Source organism: Prinia subflava, chromosome 5 (assembly GCF_021018805.1).
Source record: "Prinia subflava isolate CZ2003 ecotype Zambia chromosome 5, Cam_Psub_1.2, whole genome shotgun sequence".
NCBI classification, from domain to species: domain Eukaryota; kingdom Metazoa; phylum Chordata; class Aves; order Passeriformes; family Cisticolidae; genus Prinia; species Prinia subflava.
This window is the reverse complement of record NC_086251.1, coordinates 27,534,713-27,555,534: the sequence shown is the minus strand read 5'-3', so window position 1 is coordinate 27,555,534 and position 20,822 is coordinate 27,534,713. Positions and strand designations below refer to the sequence as shown.

Sequence of the window (20,822 nt, the reverse complement as noted above, 5' to 3'; positions counted from 1 at the left end):
AGTGATTGCTATTGACTGACACAGGTGACGCTCAGCATACTCATCTGAAGAAAAAAAAATACACTGTTTTTAAAGAAAAGACATGTAAAATCTGATTAGTTTGCAATGCATGACTGTCTTTCTCCTTAATCTCTCAAGGAACTGCATGCAGCTTTCTGTATTTATTCTTTTCCAGCCTAACCAGCTGCTGGTAAGTACTGCTCTCAGAAATGGCTGAAGGAATTACACACCAGTTAAGTTTTAATGCCCCATTGGGCAAAGTGGTTGCAATGCAATGAAGACAAGAAGTAGGCATACAGGTAAGTGCAGTGCAAAGGGAAGAATTACCAGCTCTTGCAGAAGGAAGTCTCAGCTTACAAGTCTAGTTCTTTGAAGGGGTTTTAACATACTTAAGTGTAGGCCTAACATGTTAGGCAGTGAAGGAATTCCAGTTGAAATTATGGTCATGCACATGGCCCACTGGAATTACACTATGGATTATTACATTGCACAATTTATTTACCATATATCCTTATCGTACATTTTTTGCCATTTCTAGCATTATTGAATACAACAGTATTTGGGTAAAGAAATTTTTGCTTTTCAAAAAGTAAAAATTTCAGTTTCAAAAGCAGGAATGGTTTCTATTTCAAATATTTCAGTGATAAAACTTCTTTTACTTGATTCTCCGCAAAGAATGCACTCACAGCCATAACATGTAAAACATTTTATTTGGTCTTTCCACCTCTGTTTTGTATTGGTACTTTTTTCCTGCTGACTATTAATGATCAATTGCAGTCATAGGGCATCCTGTAGCTATAGGTATTTTGGGCATTGAAGGCTTTCACTCCATCGACAAATCTCCTGAGCATTGTAGCAGGGGCGTGATGCGTGAGCTGTCCATCTGTCTGCCTTCACTGATTTCAAATAATCCCTTCCCACCCCTGGATCAGTTGGTAAGTGCTTTTGAAACAAGGAGCTTTCAAGCATCTAGGGTCATCAGTGTTTGTTTCATAGGAAGTATCTACTCATTTTTAAACTTCTGCTATCACATGCTAGTTGGAAGTTTAAATATCCCCGCACAAGCTGGCAGTTTTCTTAATCAGAGAACTCCTCAGCTGTACCCTTTGACTTTCAGGAAAGTGGGGCAAGTGGCTTTCTCTAAACTATTGGAGGGGGGGAAATGAAGAGATACTTCAGACATTTTGGGGACAAACAAGGGAAATACTTTTGTGGTAACTTTTATTGCCTTCACCTGAATTTCACATACTTGGTTGGTTATTTTAGGCTGTAATATATGTATATAAATAGAAGTTTCCCAACTTACACCAACAGAATCTTCATTGCAGTTTTTGTCTTTTTCTTTTTTGTAAAGAATCTTCTTATGCAGTGTAATGAATTCTTTTAGGATTTCCCCGCTTCTGGGATTTTTATAGGTGTAATGACAAACTTCTTTGGTACCTATTCATCTAATCTGTGTGTTAGGACATGTAGACCCATCTTGTCTGAAATATTTGCTTGTGCATAATGATTGTTCTGATGCATTCAGACCATTGTATAGGTCTGTAAGTAAAGGAGAGAAAATGGGGGAAATTCCAGAAGTTTCATGCAGTGTTGAGAATCAGGGATTTCACAAGTAAAAACACATCCATTCAAACAAGTATCAGCATTTTTGGAAATGTCACCAGTCTGTGGTTTGTTCAGTTGTTTTACTAGTTTTTCTACCTTTTTTTTCCCTACCAGATAAAATCTGGTGGCTGTAGAACTGTAATAGAGCAAAGCTACAGTTGTGATGTCATTTCTTGGAAGATTTACCTACCTAGCTGCAGGGATAGATTTTGTTGTAATATTAGTTTTGTCACAGTCTGTGTTTTGAATGTTAATGTTGGGGTCGTTGATGCCTGAGACAGTGGAGATCTGGTTGGCTTTGCCAAGGTTCTTAATGATGTTAATGTTGTATTTGGCAGTTTCCACAAAACTGTTTTCTAGTAACCAACCATCTGATTCACCCTCCAGATCTCCTAGCAGAAGGACATTCTTCATGGCTGTTTGTAGGTACCGGACACCAATCAGCACAGAGAGCTGTAAGAAACAGTTCATGTTAAAGAGTTGAAATTGCAGCCTCAGCCACCCCTATCACTCAGCCAGTGTTCTGACTTGTGTATTTACAGGCCTCATAACTGAGTAAAGCAGACAGACTCTTTATCCTAGCAATATATCTAACCACTCTCCCAATTAATTACATTTTTTAAGAAAGCAGGGAGAGATGGATTGATTCTCTCTTCATTCTTCAGGTAAAAATCCCCCTTGCATGCTATCAGTACATAAATATGTAGAATTACTTGTAAACCTTCCAGCTTCAGAGACTGCAACTAATTGATGTAGAATGAATGATCAGTTAATGGAACCATCAGTCACCAGGAAAGAAAAACTTGTAGTATGTTAATTTCAGTGCATTTTTTTTTCCACTGGTACTGATTAAATCAGTATTTCTTCCAAGGAAGTTTAATCATTCCCATGTAAGCCATATGTGTCCTCTACATGCCAAAGTATGAAAATTAAGAAGGATGGCCTATAGCAGAGGCTCATGTCCAAGTTAGGAAAAAGCCCCACTTTCATAATTCTTTTGGAATCAAGATCAGCTTGTCAGTCTTTAAGGGAGCACAGAGAGCTGGCTCACAGCTTTTCACATGCTTCAGAGGCCTGCTATTTCTGGCACCACGACCCTACCTAGCACTGCCTGAGGACTGCTGTGAACTACTTTAATTGCAATGCTAATATTCATGCAATAGAGCAACAGTAAGAAAACGAAAACATACTAAAAAGGTAAGAAAACTGTATTGGAGCCCGTACCATTGGAGGGTCCTTTACTTGCAGATGACAACATCCAAAGAACTCTACAGACAGCAGGAACACTGCAGCTTTGCAGGCCTGTAGCTTGCCTGTGGTGCACTTATTTTGATTGCATAACCAGCAGCACAGTCTACTTCTAAAAGGATGAAATGCCATGATTGCATGAATGCATGATTGCTTTTTATATTACATAGTTTCACCACACATATAGTAATATGTGTGGTGAAACTATGTAATATAAAAACGAGGCTTTGAGGTATTAATAAAATGCTCAATTTTAATTATAAACAAAATGCATTGAGCCAAAGACCTACTCATATTTTATGTATTTGTTAAAACTAACTTAAAACAACACTCAGACCTTCCCACTAAATTTTCTTGCAGTTGTGTCACTCCATGTATCATCCTGTGTCTGATCTCATAAATGCATCAGGGAAGGGAATATGCTATACTCTGTTTAAAAAGCTCTATAAATATACAGAATATATGCATGGTTTCTGATAGTTCTCATTTTCAACAAGATTTCCTTCTGCTCTGTGGACTTTGTGAAAGTTGTCTATACTAAAGGAAATCCTGCAACATTCCTAAGTGCTTCTTGAGGCATTTCTCATGTTACACCATCATTGATTCCCACCCTAGAGAGACAGAACATGAATCTGATAGGAACCATTTTGTGAGACTCACCTCGAACAACCAAATAAGCAATGCTGCAATGCCAATGGATCTCATGATACCAGTGTAGTAATCCAGCAGGGCCTCTCTGCACCCCTTCATCCAGATATTGAGCTCCTCTGTCAGGAAATCATAGTTGTAGTGGGCACTGTTGTTTGTCAGCTGGTACTGGATGCAGGGCCGTGGGGAGCTGGGGTTGCAGCAGCTGAAGGGGACTCCATCCACCAAGAACTTGCCATCAACGTTGCTCTTCAGACGGCTGCAACAGGACAAAGTGTGGCCATTACAAATCTGGTGTCAGCAGCAGGCAGTGCCTGTGATTTTACAAAAGGAAGTAACACAACTCTGCTGCAGTGCAGGTCTCTCCAATATAACAAAAGGAAAATGAGGATATACTTTCACCTGGAAGAGTTTACTGCAGGAAAACTGAATGTTGGATTTGCTGTATTTAAGTGTGGTATAGCACATTACCTCATGCTTCTTCATTCTGTGCCACAAGACATGAGTTCAGTGTTCAGGCAGATATTGTCTTTTTAGGTATCTTTGTGCTGAATACTAAGGACAATTTTTGAACTTATCTTGGTGGAATTCTAATGGAAGTTACATCCCTGAAAATCCTGTGTTTCACTACTTCGGGACTGACTTTTCAACACAATCATTCCATGAAGGAGATCCTAATACAAGAACAACTTTGTATGCCACAGGAACCTCTGGAAATCATCTGCTGGCCTTTTGTCACTGTACCCATTGCAAGGGCTGCTCCAGCACATTTTGAGACTAATTCACAAGGGAATTTCTACTTCTTGTGACTTCACTTTCTGTAACTTTAAGAAATGTATCTATTGCCAAAAATTATTCCTTCCCTCCTCTATAAGATCAGGAGGAAAACAAGTGCTGAAAGAGGAAAGATAAAGAGGAATAGGAAAAAAAAATCATAGGATGGGAACCCAGTCTCAAATTAACCAAGATTTTCTGGAAGTTAAATGAATCCTTGGCATCTGTTTTCTTCAGAGAAGGATTTTCCAGAAACTGGACAGTATCCAAGATGCCAAGACACACTCCACACCTTGGGGAAGCAGCCTCTAAGCATGGAACTTATTTTGATGCGCAGTGGAAAAGGCTGATTCCCTGAGACAGCCCCATGGGTGGGAACCATGCCCTGGTTTATCAAATCCAGGCCCTTTACTCTTTGTAAGGGGGCCAGAAGACATAAAAGACAACTTTCACTTAGATATCCAGCTTTCACTGTTTGCTGATAGTAAATTTTCTAATACTTTCCAAAACTTTTTCATTTATTAATATTTGCAAATAATATTTTTCTGTTCCACTACAGCTGATCTAAATGAGAAGGAAGGGAATCATTACAAGAAGCTCATCAGGTAAAGAGAAGGAGCAGAAACACTGTGGTCCAATATTGGTCTGGAACTGGGGACTACATGTAACCATAAAATGAAACATAAGCTTTTAGGAAGCTCAGTATTTGTGGCAGTGCTGTGATGGCAGAATAATTGCTTTAATTTTGTTGCTGTGAGCCTGCTATATACAGCTTCCTTTTTTGTTTCTTGTCCTTCCTCTCTGTTTAGGCTGTTGTGTGTTTTGTTTTACTTAAAATTCTCTCAAAAACAGATCTTTCCAGGTAAAACAGGAAATCCAGATTTCCAGGAAGTTCATCTGCCATTTCCTGCTCAGGAGTGGGATAGGCATGAATTGTTCTTCATTTTCAAGTCTAGCTTTTCATTTTGTGGCCATCATATCCCTGGTGATAGCAACAGAATGGAATCAATGCAGAAGAGTCCAAATAATCCACTGAAAGCAGAGTGAAGTGTGTGAGCCATGTTGTAGGCATAGGCAAAACCAGGCACTGGAGGGGAAAGGAGCCAGAAATACGCAAACCAGAGGAGTCCAGTGTGGGAGGAGAAAAGAAAGTTATAGAGGAGAGGAAGACTTGGCACATTGTGACAGGGAAGATCTTACCTGGGCTGGCAAAATGCCCTCTATATTTCAAGCTATATATTTAATGACCCCAATATAGTACTCCACCTCTGAAACTGGGTCTTAAGCTTTTTTTTAGATCCCAAGCATCAATTTAAATACTCTCTTTTGTTCTGGATGTGTTATGAAGAGGAACCCTCTTTCTACTGTCAACAGTAGCAGTTTCCAGACTTGAGTTATATCCTCCTGCCACTGTGTTTCCTCTGCTAGTGGCAAATTTTAAAATTATTTAATTTATGTTTTGGCACTTAATAGTTTCTTGGTACTGTTAGAAGGGAAGACCTCAGTAAAGAGTTGGTGGAGCAAGACATACACTACTATTCACTGTTGCAGTTCAAAGTTGTTACAGTACTGTAAAGCAAAAAATGGCTTTTGAGTAAAGATGATTTTTACCCAACAAAAGCAATGGTAGCATTGTACTGCTGTAACTTGCCTCATGTTCCTGCCATTCCCACTGACTTTTCCCATACCTTGTCAAACTGTGGCATTGGCAATAGAGCTGTAGAAGAGGGGGAAAGGAAGAGGGTTTTGCAGGAAGGTGAAAAGCTCCATTTTGCAAAGGTTACATGTGAGTTCACAGTATGTCAGATCTCACCTGCCTTGCCTCTTGATCTACAAACTAACTGACACAGAGTACAAGTTGAAACCAAGGAAGATCTGATTCCTTCTCCATCCTTTCAGAACATTACCAGCTGGGCTGCTTCCAATGATTTCATATCAAATGTTTCACTACCAGATTTTTGGAAGTCATGGTATAATTTTGTTATACAGCACCAACTTGGATTCTGTCAATCAAAATTAAATTAAGCGATCTATCCACAGTAAAAGAAATTCAGAAATTATTTTTCTTGCATACATTTCACTGTCACCTTCTGCCTAAATGGGGCAAAAGCTAACTGATAGTGTGCTCTCAAAGCAATGGCAGAGCACAGGTGAGGCTGCAGAAGAAAACACAGCTAAAGACCCTGGGTTAAGACCCTGGGTAAAACATTACTGTTTCTGTCTCTCTCGTAGAAATAAAAGGCAGCATATTTTACTTTTGACCTCACACTAAGCTACTACTCTTAAATTCCTGGGGACCATCTTTGTTGTCATGTCATTTTTCAGCATAGACCCAAGACTTAAAGCAGCTCTGGGCCAGTCTGTTCTGTGTGACACTTCCTAATTTCTCTCTTGAGAATGCTTGTATTGCTTTATTTCCACAGACAAGTGTCTTCTGCATGCTGATGCCCTCTTGTTTGTATTCTCCTAGGTCCTGCCCTCTGGTATATTTGCAGCTCTCTATATACGCTTTGCTACGATGCCAGTTCCAAATTGTGAATTCTGTAAAATTAAGACCTTTGGCCTCCCTTCCTCTGGCTTTATTGTCACTGATTTTTGAGTTCAACAAAATGCAGCATTTGACAAATGCCAGTCAAGCTCTTTGCATTTGTCTTTCGTGGGAATACAAAGCTACTCCTCTCTTGTCAGTGAAGACCTTTTTCAGCTTTATAAGAATTTTTACAAACTGGATTGTCTACTTTTGAAAGTTTTTAATTTTTACCTTGTCTGTAAATATCACCACTCTTATTTTTGAGCATAGAATTTCACAGTTGCTACATCATGTGAAGCACCACCACCAAAAAGAAAAGGGGGATTTCTGCTTTTTTATGCTATATATGTATTGTTTGTTCACATGTGAACATACAGATTTGAACATGGGATTGCAAAGTCTAATACCTTGAAGAAGAAGGGTCTTTCAGTGCTCAGAGTTGACTGTGCAATGTACAGTCCTTTTTTTTCTTACTGTTATCACCTCCTATAAATGAAATTAAAAATTTGAGGTAGCTAATTCACCACACTGAAAAGGAGATACATCTTTGCTTTGCTTAGCATCCCTAAAGGCTTAGCAAAAGGCAGCTTTTGATAGTGCATGTTATTTAGCATATTTTGTGAGTAACCTGGGAATTCTACATTTTTTTTATTAAGATACAAGAGTCCAGAAAAAAAGAGCTTTCCAGTCTCAAAAGAGTTTTCTCCTAGAATTTTTTTTTGTATGACTGATAAATACTTACTCCAAAACCTCCTTGGAAGCCATATTCAGATAACGAGGAGATACCCACTGAATTTCAAACCAGTCTCTAAAGCCATTGTTTCCACAGCAACGGAATCCAATTTGTAACAAATCCACTGTTTTCTTTAAGAAACATCTCCCAGGTATGTCTGTGTCTTTATAGAACTTCATGGCATCCCTCAGTCCCAGATAGAGAGACTCTTCCAGCTCGTTCCTCATGGTATAGCACATGAGAGCACCCACCAGGATGCAGAAGGTAAAACAGAAGGTGCATACGATGTATGGCAGCATTACTAGTTTCCATCGAGAGAACTTGTTTGCATCTGAGCAGTCATAGCAGATTTTGCCACCCAGAAAGTTGATGATACATGCTATGACCCCTACAGAGATCAGCATGTTGGGGACAGAGTTAATGTCCCCTTTTGCCATCACTTCATTGCGCTTCTTGATCTCTATTTTCAGGAAGAGGCCAAGACTGAAGAGAACGATCCCACTCACTACAGAAACCCAGTTGAGGATCCATAAGATCTGAGCCAATTTGTCCCTCTTGGTTTTGGTGAATTTGACTTTGAGGACAGCCATAGTCAGACGCGCATTAGGAGAAGAAGCGTAGGTCAAGGGAAGCTCGTAAGCTGATTAGGTGCATGGATCCAAGGCGTGCAGTAGAAACCTGAAGAAGAGGGAGAGAGATTACTGTCTGTTTGACCAGGTATTTATAGAGCCTGCAAAAGAACTTCCTGTGCAGCCTCACGCACTCTGAGTCCTGCCAAGAGAGTTAATTTATTGCTTAAATTTCATAACAATGTGAATCACAAGCAAAATAAATTCTAAGGACCAACCAGAGCAAGTAAAAATAAGTCAATAGTATGAACAGAGACTCTGGATTCCTATGAATTTTTGTCAAGACCAATTTTCTGTGCAGACCTGATATCTAAAAGTTAACTGGTCTGCTGTCTTTCCCTTCAGAAGACTCACAGTGTCTTTCCCTTCTACTTGTTGCCTGTATTTTTTGGTAATAATTATACGTATTTATTATTCTTAGATTCCTGTGTTATGGTCAGGTTTGTATTCAAAAGTTGAAGAATGAAGACAAACAAACACATATACAGCCTTCTTTTTTTCTTTCCAGAAAACTTGCTTGTCGTGTTCCTAATTTGGCAACTCTCATTAGAGTGATTTTATACTTTAAAACTCTGTGTTATGTATTTATACAGTCATTTAATTCTACTAATACAATGACATAAACAGTAAAGTGTAATTCTGTAAATCTGGGGAAATAGAGATGTATAAGCAGCATAATATTTTCTAAGTAAGTGGATGCTGCTACTGAATAAAACATCAGCTAAAACAACATGAAAAACACCTGCAGACAGACAAGCTGGACAGAAGTAGGGCTACACTGACCCGGTAAAGGATCCTGCAGTGAAGCTTAGCATTGGGTAAGCAGATTGTTGCAGGGTGCAGTTTAAAAAGGTAATGGAATCCCAGTGTCTTCATGTGTTTACGTCAGATAGAATCATTTCTATTTGTACAGGCAAGGAATAGGTTGTGTGAGTCATATTAGGATATGGTTAAATATCTTCATATATTAAGATTTTAAGGCCCGTGAGATTTAATGAATTCAAGTGACATTTATTTTCTCCTGCATTTACAGAGAAAACTAATTCCCCTCAAAGCTATTCAGCTCTGTGTGTCTTTTGTACAGTACACAGAATAGTGTGCAAGATGCACAGCATTTTTCCTTACCAGTCTATTTCCAAAGGTGTTGAGGGCAGCAGCTTTCTGAGTTTAAAAACAGTGTCCTAATTTTAATGGTTGTTAAGGCTGATTATCACTTATGGCTGAATATTGATTGTGATCATATTGTGATAATCATATAAATGACAGACACCTTACAGAGATGTCTAGAGAATAGTAATTTATAAAATTACAACACTTGCTTCACACCATTCTTCTCCAGTATTGTTCAAACCTCATTTGAAGAGATCATGCTCTGCTGGTACAGAATTAAGCCTCCCTATGAATTCAGCTGACAGCCTGAATAAGCCTGCTAAGCCTGGAGGCAGTATCTTTGATTGCTTCACCAGTTAAGCAGTTCGTGGCTTGACCTTAAATAGCTATAAGTGATGGCTACTAATAGATTTATTTGTCCCTGATACTCAGGCCTCAGAGCTCACAACAGAGAGAATCTGATATGAAATTTACTGATTGCTGATACACAGTTCCTGTTCAATGGCCAGCACATATGACTGCATCACTCCATGTTTGTTTCTGTGAAACACATGCACATATTTGAACGATGCCTTGAAATTGTTCAGCACACATTTAGTTATGGTGTCCCTGAAAACACCCTACTTGCTAAACATTTTTTTTTTTTAACACCTGGACAAAAGTTGTAAACAGTTCCACTCTAGTTAAAATTCATCTGCTCCAGAGACTGTTGATTTTTGGAAGACATAGATTTGAGACATTACCATAAAGAAATTTGAAGCTGAGTTCCATAAGCAGGAATACATACATTCAGTCTCATGTGGCTGTTCTGATATAGCTCCATCCCCAATTTTCAGATGCCTGAAGTTTAAACAAATAAAAAAAACTGTGCAAGAAAATTCTCCTACTAATTCCTTGTCTCCAGAAATTCTCATGAGGTATTCTTAGCTTCCTTTGTGAATTAGTATTGTTGTAGGATCAGATTTCACAGAATATTGATATTTATCTAACGGTGCTACCACACCAGATCACAAGATCTGTGATTTCATGGAGTCCTAGTGCCAGAGGAAAGGGATGGAATGACTGGTTGTTGTAGTTCAGAAACCACCTGTTGGCTGAACCTGGCTGTCACTGATGTGCTTGGGATTTATCTTTGGGAGACATTGTGCTTCTCATGAAACCTTGAGTGCATTGACTCTGAGACAGAAGAGCAAGTTACCTATTCTGTTCCTTGTTCCTAGCTTCTACATGGATACTTATGTTAAGTATCCATATTTTCACCAATGCTAACAGTTTACTAAATTTATTTCAGATAATAAGACTCTCTTCACATCGTAATGAATTTTTTAATTACACCATTATTCTTTCCCTAACTGTTTAATGAAGTACTGAATACATTTATTAGAATAAGATCTATTGCAACACACACACAGCATTGTAGTAGAATTTTTTGAGCACCCTGAAGAAAGTTTTGCCAGCTCAAAGTACTGAACTGCAATTATGAACTAGAAGAGTTAGTCTTGCTGTGCAACATGTGTCTGTTTTTCTCCAAGTCGTATTTGGCAGCAGGTTCCTGTAAAGCCGCAAATGCTCCCAGCATTTCAGTGGAACTAACACCTGTCAGAGTTCTTAGAAACCTTTACACATGAACCACTCCAGAATTATGAAGCATATACACACATTTTTGTGTATATTTTTGTGTCTGTGTATACAGACACAAAACTCCTCAGCAATGGGAGAGCAAACTGGATTTTATTCTATAGAGGAAGAAATACTTCTTTCAACAAAAGAAGCCAAATAAATGGGGAAATCTCTCCCATACTATCAATACTGTTCCCAAGCTTTCCTTGTCTAATCCAGATTTATCTACAAATTTATCTATAAACATGGCTTCCATCTCCATACAATCTGCTTCCAAGATGTCACCTAGCTCTTCCTTTGCTATCAAGTTCCCCTAACTATATCGAACAAGACATAGTATAGCTATTTATTTATAATATTTACTTATTGGATACAAAATGTTCAGAGAAATTTTGCAATTTTGTCATACACAAACCACATCTTTTCTTACTGATTTTTTTAAAATCTGCTATTTTAGCTAAACATACATTGCTATTTGTGACATTGTAAAAGAAACCACTAACCTGCTTCAGAGGACTGAACAGGATCTTGAAACTGGTAACTTGCTGAATACAAGGGAGAAAATACCTGAACTGGACATCCTGAGGATGACCGAAATACTGATTTCCTGATGTCTCTGTAGTTGCTCTCTCTTCACACAGACTCCCTAATGGAGATGGAGAAAACCACTTCAACTCTCCTGCCTGTGCTAATCTCTCCTTCATCTCTAATCGTAGCTAAGAGATTTATTTCAAGGTTCTTATGCCACCAGATTAAATCCTGCAAAACAGGCCAATTAACTGACTGTGAACTGACATCTCACCAACAAAATGGTTTATAAGACTTTCTTCTACCTTTTTACCTTTCTGGAGATTTGGGCTGGTAAGGAACAGAACTGTTTTCAGTACCTGCCAAGGTCTTCAATAGCTCTTAATTTGTTCTTCAAAATATGCCTTCAAAGGGAAGAAGAATGAGAATAATGAAACTTTGTGATTCTGTGGGAAGGGAAAATGTATCTTAGGCAACTGTCATTTATATCCACTATTATGTTCCTTACTCATCATTCCATATTTTGTTGCTTTGGATGTAATTTTCTGTTCTCTGTGTATTGAGTGTGGTTGTCCAAATTCAAGTAACCAAGAGCAATTGGATCATCCTGTATGATTCACGGTAGGTTCTGGTTGGGGAAGCTTTCCAGGTTCAAGAACAATCTAGTAGAAACCTCTGTCCTAGTCTCTCATCTAGCTCTATTCCAAGCCAGAAGCAAAAGCAGAAGTGTCATGTCCTCTGGCATTTCTGACCCAGCACATAGCAATTTGTGGGACAGATGTGGCTGGTTTGAAGTGGCAACAAGCTGAGTCTGCAGCACTGCTTGGTCAAGTTAGAGGTGATGTCAGTACCAGAATCAAATCCCTAAGGAGGACCAGGTTTGAGCTGTAGGGTCCATATCTGTAACACCTTAGCACAGCAGAAGACTTCAGTGGGCACATGACTGACTGCAAGACACCCTGCACCAGGCATTGTAAATGTGAAGAAATATTCTCAGAAGCATAAACTGTCCTCGGCTGGCTTATGATAAGCAATAATCCAGTACCCTGGTATGACTGTGATTCTAGTTCTGTGTCTGGCAGTTCACTGGCTCTATCTTGCCTGGGTCCTAGTGGTTCAGAGCATATGTAATACATCTGGGACCTGTTGGACCTACTGTATATGTACCACACAAATGCTTGCATATGATCAGATACACCCCAACTGCAGTGAATTACTCCTGTGCATGAGTCATTCATGCTTTGGTCTTGCAGCACTTGTGCAGACCACAGGGAGCATTTTAGATCTGTTCAAATATGTTGATTTGTGTACAGAGCAACTCTACGGAAGCATATTCAACAGGTATAATGTATTCCTTGGGTACAGCACAAGTACACAAATGTGCACATTTTGAGTTGTGGTTCAGCTGGGATGTCATATATCAGAAATCCTGAACAAATGGCTGAAGTACTTTTCTATGCTTAAAAAAGTTCACTTGTGAAAACTCCCCATCTGCAGAACTCCAAACGTGTTACCCCTGAGTGTTAGAAAATGTTACTGCCTCTGTTACCTAGTAACAGAAGTCTGCACCTTCCCTGTGGCTGCTTTGCAGCACAAACCTTGGACTCACATGCATGGAAGCAAGCAAGCAGGAGATGGCAGTGCTGCTGTATAAAGGCTTTTTCTACAATACAGAGCTAGAAGCTTTTTTATTATTATTTTTTTTTTTTAATTTGTGTTAGAGAGATTAGAGGCCATTCATACAACTAATGGAAGCTCAAGAATACCCCATTGAAAGAAATTAGTTAAATCTAATTGTCATGCAGTTAGAGGCCAGTGCTACCTGTGTTTTTTGTCTCATATTTGAAAATGGCTTCAGCTGCAAATGTAATATCAAAAGTTGAATAATTTAAAAATTAGTTCTGTGTTATGGCAGTTTATAATTAACCACGATGCACTTTCTTGCAGACCTTTGGGAAGCCTGGACATCATGACCACGGAGTAGCATTTTGTAACTTGCAGGAATGGTTGTATATGCTGGGGATAGATTCATCGATAGATCTATACCCAGCAGTATAGAAAGAGGTCACACACATTCCTGCTAGCAGTGGAGATTGCTCTGCTATGGTTTAGGATCCAAAACAGGTAAATTAAACAAATGTTTGCCCAATTACTTATTTAGTACCATTCATATATAAGTCCACAGGCAAGGATAGATGTGTTATGAATCAGTGTAATGAAATAACTAGTTGGGATGATGCAGCATTTAATTTTACATCTAGCTTCCAAAAATGAATATTTTATTTTTATATTTGGATGACCTTTCATTTCACCTTGTATTTAACGTAAATGACAACTAATGGTAAGAGATTTTAAAATCTCTTATCTTGGAGAGGCACTTAGTGAGTCTGATGGAAGACTAAAACTAGAGGCACTTAGTGAGTCTGATGGAAGCAAGAACTATACTACCTTTCCTTCTGAGCTGGGGCAAGTCCATATTCAGGAAGAGATTCTCACTGATATGTGATAATGGGGAGAGGACGTGAACAACCATCTGTGCTTTTTGGCTTTTGTAAAATTGTGAACCACATGGTAGACACTTAGAGAATTATTAAGCAAACAGAAGTAACTGAGTCTTTGAAGAACATTTATTTCTCAATTGTATTTTTGAACTTTTAGAAAGGAAGTATAGTGGTATTTAGATGATTATGGTTGTTGTAGTAGATAAAGATACCTAAGTTAAGTCACAACACACGAAACTCTTATGGAATTGCAGAGTTGGCAGAGGGAATGTCAAAATTTAAAAGCAAGAAGTAGCGGCAATAGTCAATAATCTAAAAGGATCCAGTTTGTACATTAAAATGACACAAAGATTATTGAAAACAAAGTCAGTTATGTTTTTTTACAACTACAGTTGTACGCTGTACTACAGTACCAGAAGATCTGCTGTACTATGTTCCATGAAAAATGTGAATACTGAAACTGTAGCTCATCTAATTGCCTGAAGAACACCACAGATGACACAAATCAGAAAAAGAAGTATTACATTTTTCAGATGTGTAAAGGTTATACCAATACGGATGCTGAAATCAGTCTTGGGCAGAAAAGAAAATTATAGCAGCCCTGCATGAACTGCAGCTCACGTATACGGCTTGTCATTCGGGGTCCTGTGCATTGCAGGAAAATCCATATCAGTACCTGTCAGGCTGGCTCTGATTTCAATCCATAGGAGCTGTACTGTCCACAGTCTCTGAGTCATCCACTCATGACTCACGGTGAGTCATTACAAATGGAAAACTAAGGCAAAGAAATCGTGTATTCACCTTAAAATCAGACCAGCACTCCATAGTACAGATGGAAGGAACATGTGTAACATAAAACTTCCATCTTGGCTGTAACGTCTTTCTGAAGACTAGAATCCATTTTTACAAACTTAACCATAATTGGATCATGCATCAATCTTGCTTTTCACTTTTTCACCTTATTCACTATGGATCTTGTCCTCACAAACCAGGTATCAGGAAGCTTTTTGCAGAATGGAATTATACACGTATTATGAGGCCTGGCAGCAGAATTCTCTTTACATAATGAGGTAAAATTTTCCTTTTTAAATTCCATATCTCATAGCATCAATACTTTAATGCACTATACTACTGACTGGCCCTTCTCCTAGCAAGGTAGTCAGACATATGCTGTCATATTTCTCCTCAAAAGACCTCCTAAACTAATCAGTACCTATTCTCAGCTTACTATAAACCTGATGTTGATGCTATTTTTCACACTCCAGACATCATTTGAACTGAACAATATTACTCAGGACATATTGTGGGGAATTTAAGAGTCTTTTGGAAAGAAAAGACAGTTACCAAGGGGAAAAAAAAAAAAAAAAAAAAAAAAAAAAAAAAAAAAAAAAAAAAAGAGAGAGAGAGAGAGAGAGAGAGAGACAGACTCATGGGAGTTTCTGAAGCTGTCAAATAGACAGAAGCCAGAACTCAGACACAGTGCTCTCAGAGCTTTTCCAAGATCCCTCTGTCCCCTGAGTGGTGACTTCATGCTTATTGACACTGTGTCAAGAAATCACAATTTGTGGAAAAAGACTGAAGGAACTCAGGTGCCTTAATGTAGAGAAAACTGATGGTGAGAGATGGAAATAGTGTTCAAGTAATTTTATAGGTAATTGCACAGAGGAAAGGAATAAATTCCTTTGGTGATAGGAATTTCTTTTGTGAAATTACCAAAACAGGGTGAAAGAATTATTTTTGTGAGCATAGTGAAACAGCACATAAGAAATCCCTTGATTTCCATGAACAAAGTAATTTTAGAACAGGTTAACAAACACTGGCTAGGAATCTTGTAGGAACAGTTGGTCCTTCCCTGGAAAAAAGGCTGAACTAGATGTCTCAAGGTCTGTAGTTTGTCATTTGCTATTAACTAGGTACCTGTTTAAACATCTACAAAACTTGGTAGGAGCTTTCTCACTCTTTGACTTTTGCCAGAAATGTGAGCTTATCAAATGTTTTTACCTTTCTACTCTTCAGTGAAAGTATTGTTTCTGCCTCCATTTATATATTAATTTTTGTTAAAATTTTCAACAATTTTTCAATTCTAAGAGTTGGTGCATATTAACTTACTGACTAACTAAACCTGTGAATTTTCTATCTCAGTTAAGTCTGGGCATCCTGCTATCCATATCCTTTTATTTTTTCTTTATTTCTCTCTTTTCTTTTTCCTGACATCTGATTCCCCAGAAGTTTTTCTGGAGCTTTGTCTTCTGTAGTCAACTAAGCAGAAACAATATTCAGAACTTCTGACTCATACAGAAATAAATAAATATTGCCAAGGCCCCAAAGTCCAGGCAAGGAAGTTCCAATGGAAATGTTTGAAATCAATGAGTCTGCACTTTGCAGTCCCATATATGTTTATCTGAAGAAAATAACAGAAGAGTTCAGAAGTTCTTGCACACTGTCAATCATGTCACCCTTCTCATTCACAGATATATGAATGTTTGTGTATAGGGGTGGGTTTAAATATTTAAAGATTCCTTGAAGAAAAATGACATCATTCCTTTCGGACAAAAACTACTGATGCAAATTCTCACATCTCTCTTACTACACAAAAAAAGATGATGTCCAGGAAAGCAAACTTATTTTTCCATTGCTATACCTTATGAAGCCTAAAGATCCAGAAGTTGGAAGCATTAGAAACTTGTGTTCCATCTATAGACATTCTGGAAATTCTGATCTATTTCTTCAAACAAAAAAGATATTAGAAGCATCTACCCCATTAGATACGCAGGTATTTTCTTATTCTCTGTTCTTTTTAAAATTAAAAAAATAACAAAAGCTGAAGCTGTGTCTAGTGGAACCCAGAAATAGTTTGCTGTCACTTTGGTCTTTACTGGCTTGTTTCTATCTTTTTTTTTTTTTTTTTTTTTAAATTCAGACCAGTTCTATTTATTGCCTCATTACACAATTTAACATTTATTACATTTCATCTTAAATAATTACGCATATTTATAATTATTAAATATAAAATATCCATATTAAAATGTAATATCTTTACATGACTGGAGATTATTTTTCATACAGTCAAACTTATTAGGAAATCATATTCATTGCTATGCACATACCAGAACAATTAAAATTTTTTGTTCACATCTTTTCATAGTAACTATGTGGTTATAATAAAGTTTGTTCTGGCAAGCCTTTGGGATTTGGAGTAATTTCTGCAATTAATCCTCCTGCTCTCTAACTTCAGAGTTTTGGTGTGCAGTACTTTTCTTCTTGCAGTCTAAAGCCAAGTGAGACACTTAGGATTGATTAAGACAACACAGTGTGTTGTGGTTTAACCCCAGGTAGCAAGTAAGTCCCAGCAGCTGCTTGCTCACTCTCCCACCCCTGCCCCAGTGAGGAGAAAAAAGTGGATAGAAAAGGCAAACCTCATGGGCTGAGATACAAACAATTTAATAATTGAAACAAACTACTAATTAGCACTACTACTAATTGTAATTAAAAGAAGAGACAAATAAAACCCAAGAGAAACAAGTGATGCACAACAGTGGTTCACCACCCACTGACCGATGCCCAGCCTGTCCCCCAGCAGCCATTGGCACCTCACAGCCAACTCCTTCCCCATTAATACACCTGGCATGATGTTCTGTGGTGTGAAATATCTCTTTGGACAGCTTGGGTCAGCTCTCCTGGCCATGTTCTCCTCCATTCTTGTGCACATCCTCACTGGCAGAGCACAGGAAGCTGAAATGTCTTTGATTTAGAGTAAGAACAACTCAAACCCAACTAAAACATCAGCCTGTTACCAACATTATTCTCATATTAAATCCAGCACTGTTCCAGTTACTGTAAAGAAAATTAACTCTATCCCATGTGAAATCAGGACAGTTTGCTGTACTGATTTGTTTTGCACCACCTGAGATACTTCAATATCTCCAGAACAAACAGAAAGGTGCCCATCTGCTATGGTTTACAGCTGCTGACTAACAGCTGCAAAAAGAGACACATTTTTACATCGAGATGGCCAACTAGAACTAACAATGTAAGAGCTAAACAAAAGGCATAGGACAGTTTTTGGCTCAGGGCAGCTTTTTCCAAGGGAAATCAACACAATGCATCTGAGCTTAACTACATGTACTACAAAAAAAAAAAAACCCAAAAAACCCACACCATCAAAAAACCAAAACCAAACCAGAGTAGCTCAATTTCATATTCATATTTACATAGAGATTTTAATGTGCTGGTGGTTTTTTGGGCTTGGTTGTTTGGGGTTTTTTTTGGTGAGTGGTAAAGATATTCTGCAAGTCTGTACTGACAGAGGAAACACTGGTATCTGTTATACTTATCAACATCTCTGAACCTAAAATAGTAGAACAGAATGCCTTGAAAGTACTTCTTGGTGTATTTCTGGAGCAGTGAGTTAAAACAGATTAGATCTTTTCTTTAAGGACTTCCTTCACATAAGTGGAAACAGATTTTCCTTTTGAAAAGACTCAGTTTTAGTTTTATTTTTTCTCTGCTTGACTTTTATTCAAACCATTCAGGTTTTGTCTGCTTATGAAGAGCATGTGGTAATTTGGAAACTTACAGCTCACTGTACTTCAAGTGATGATGAAGGAAAGTCTTTTAAAGCTTTCAGTGTGCAAGAAAACATGTACACCTCGAGTGCTTCCCATGATAATGTGCATGTCAATTGTATTCGATAATGAATTAAATTGTGAAGTTCCAAAATGATGAGAGAAACTATGCCCCTTGGATCTGAAATGATGAACAGGTAAACAGACAAACCAGATAAACAAGTTTGTTAAGGTCTTTCCTTCTCTTTAATTGAATCAGAAAATTCTCCTGAAGAATTTTACACCTCAGGCAACATGTCAATTACTTGGGGAACAATAAAGCACTCTCCACAAATGGATTCATATTCATGAGCTCCTCATTACATCTAGCATGCAGCAAGTTTTGTTGACAAAACTTAGTACTTAAAATAAGAGGTGGTTAGGGTATTTATCTACCCTCAGGTATAGTCTGGGAGGGAAAATACTGTCTACTTTAGAGTGAATGTGAAAAAATTATTTGTTTGATGCATAAGAAGAGCTGCTTATCCTAGAATAACTGTCAGCATTGCAATGCCTTCAAGACAGATTTGAAGGAATATGTAGTTCCAGTCAAATATTTTCCATCCGAGAAATTGTAAGTGCCTTTTAAAGGTAAGCAAAACCTGTAACTCCTTTTTGTACCCCAGGAAAAGATGTACTATTGTGTATTAAAAAAGCAACTCTCTCCACCTATTGCCATCAACACTGGTTTATTTCTATTCACAAAATGAACATTTCTTCACTCTTACCAGCTTTCTTATTAACTACTTCAATTGTTAGGATACATAATACACATAAGCATTCACTATATAGAGAGAAATGTATGCTTATCACCAGTGTTTATCCACACCCCTGTGACTGGTGGCCCAATCCTTGAGGCAATTCCCTTTGGTAATGAGGAAGCATCTTCCTGAAAATGACCCTGAGGAACTCGCAACTGCTTGGGTTTGCTGCTGGGTTTTCTTCACGGCTCCCACTTCTGGGTAACTCACTTGTTAAGTACCAGAGCTAAAATCTTCCTCTTCATAAAGTAGCAGGAGGAGATACTGTTTCCTAACCTTACTCTTTAACTGTGATCTCCTTGCGATGAATGAAGAAAGACCTTAAATTATTCACACTATCTTCTTTTTCGGCTGGCAGTAGGGAAATAAAGGCACTTTTTTTCCCTCCTCCCCGCTTAAGGAAACGTCACGAGGGGAACACTACGGTGTGTTTACTCACTTCACACAAGCTGCTGTGAGCACAGCCAATCTCTCCTTCCTCCTTCCCGCAGCACAGGCCTCTGCTAGGTGCTGGTGTGCCAGATGGATCCAGCCTCTGGGCTGACACTGTGGCCCACAGACGCGTCCTGGGGGCTGTTGTGCGATGAAGGCACGCTCCGAGGAGTGCCCGCTCCGCGGCCTCGCCAGCCTCGAGAGTCCTGCCTGCAGTAAGGAGTCACTTGTGAGAGCGGAAAGCCTTCCCTTGAAGGCCGTACTCACCGAGGCAGGGGACACATCCACCGTTTCCTACTGTCACTGTGCGGAGCCCAGGGGTGACAACCCTGCCGTGCCCTCGAAGGGGACAGAGGTGCCCGCGGTGACGCGGAGTCAGCCCCCTCCCCCTGCCCCGGCCTCTCCTTCCTCAGCGCGCTCGCCGCACCCGCGGCCGCGCAGCGGCCCGCGCCCATCACGGCCCGGGCAGCCCGCCCAGGTGCGGACAGCGCGGCCCCGGCTGCTGAGGCGGAGGCGGCACCGCAACCAGGATTCAGCTTCCAGCTGGCAGCGGCCCTGCGGCGGCGAGCGCCCAGGGCCAGGGCCAGCCCCCGCACGGGCGCTGCCCCTCGGAAGCTCTTCGGGAACGGGAACGGGAACTCCGGCGCCCATCCCGCGGCTCGGCCCTGGGGCTGCGCGGGGGCGGCCGCGGCTGTACCGGCGCTCGCCGGCTCAACCAACCCCGCGCAGCGCCGCGTCCAGGTGCGCCCGCCCCCGGCTCCCGGACTGACCGCGTGAAGAGCCAATCGGCCGTGAGAAATCTCCGCAGCTGCCCAATCACCGCTCCGGAAATGGGATGTGGGCGGTGCCCCGGGGGACAGCGGGCTCGGTGGCGCCGCGGCCGAGGAAGGGCGAGCGCGGGGGCGGCGGCGCGGGCGAGCGCGGCCGGGCTCCGGCCGGCACTGCCGCAGGGATGGCGGCGGCCGCGGCAAGGGGCTCCATCCCCGTGGGGAGCGCTGCGAGCCGCCCCGTGACCCGCTGAGCGCCCTCCGCCTGCGCGCTGCCGTTACCCCTCCCTGCGGGCCGGCCCGGCTCTGCAGTCGCCATAGAGACCGCG

At 40.0% G+C, this 20,822-nt stretch overlaps 1 protein-coding gene across 1 annotated transcript; it reads right to left on the bottom strand.

Moving 5' to 3' along the window:
- Positions 1-464: 464 nt before the first annotated feature.
- Positions 465-19,871, bottom strand: LOC134551253 (photoreceptor outer segment membrane glycoprotein 2). The gene is made up of 4 exons (XM_063398621.1): positions 19,734-19,871; positions 7,551-8,219; positions 3,517-3,763; positions 465-2,061 (listed from the first exon to the last, which is right to left on the bottom strand). The coding sequence occupies exons 2-4, from the start codon at positions 8,129-8,131 to the stop codon at positions 1,795-1,797; spliced, it is 1,095 nt and encodes a 364-aa protein (XP_063254691.1). The 5' UTR covers positions 8,132-8,219; positions 19,734-19,871; the 3' UTR covers positions 465-1,794.
- Between the last annotated feature and the right edge of the window lie 951 nt (positions 19,872-20,822).

Excerpts from the sequence above, each read along its gene's own strand:
- LOC134551253 (XM_063398621.1), bottom strand. The coding sequence starts at position 8,131 with ATGGCTGTCCTCAAAGTCAAATTCACCAAAACCAAGAGGGACAAATTG. Across the intron at positions 3,764-7,550 it reads GCTTCCAAGGAGGTTTTGGA|CCGTCTGAAGAGCAACGTTG; the intron begins GTAAGTATTTAT and ends GTCCTGTTGCAG. Across the intron at positions 2,062-3,516 it reads TGCTTATTTGGTTGTTCGAG|CTCTCTGTGCTGATTGGTGT; the intron begins GTGAGTCTCACA and ends TGTTTCTTACAG.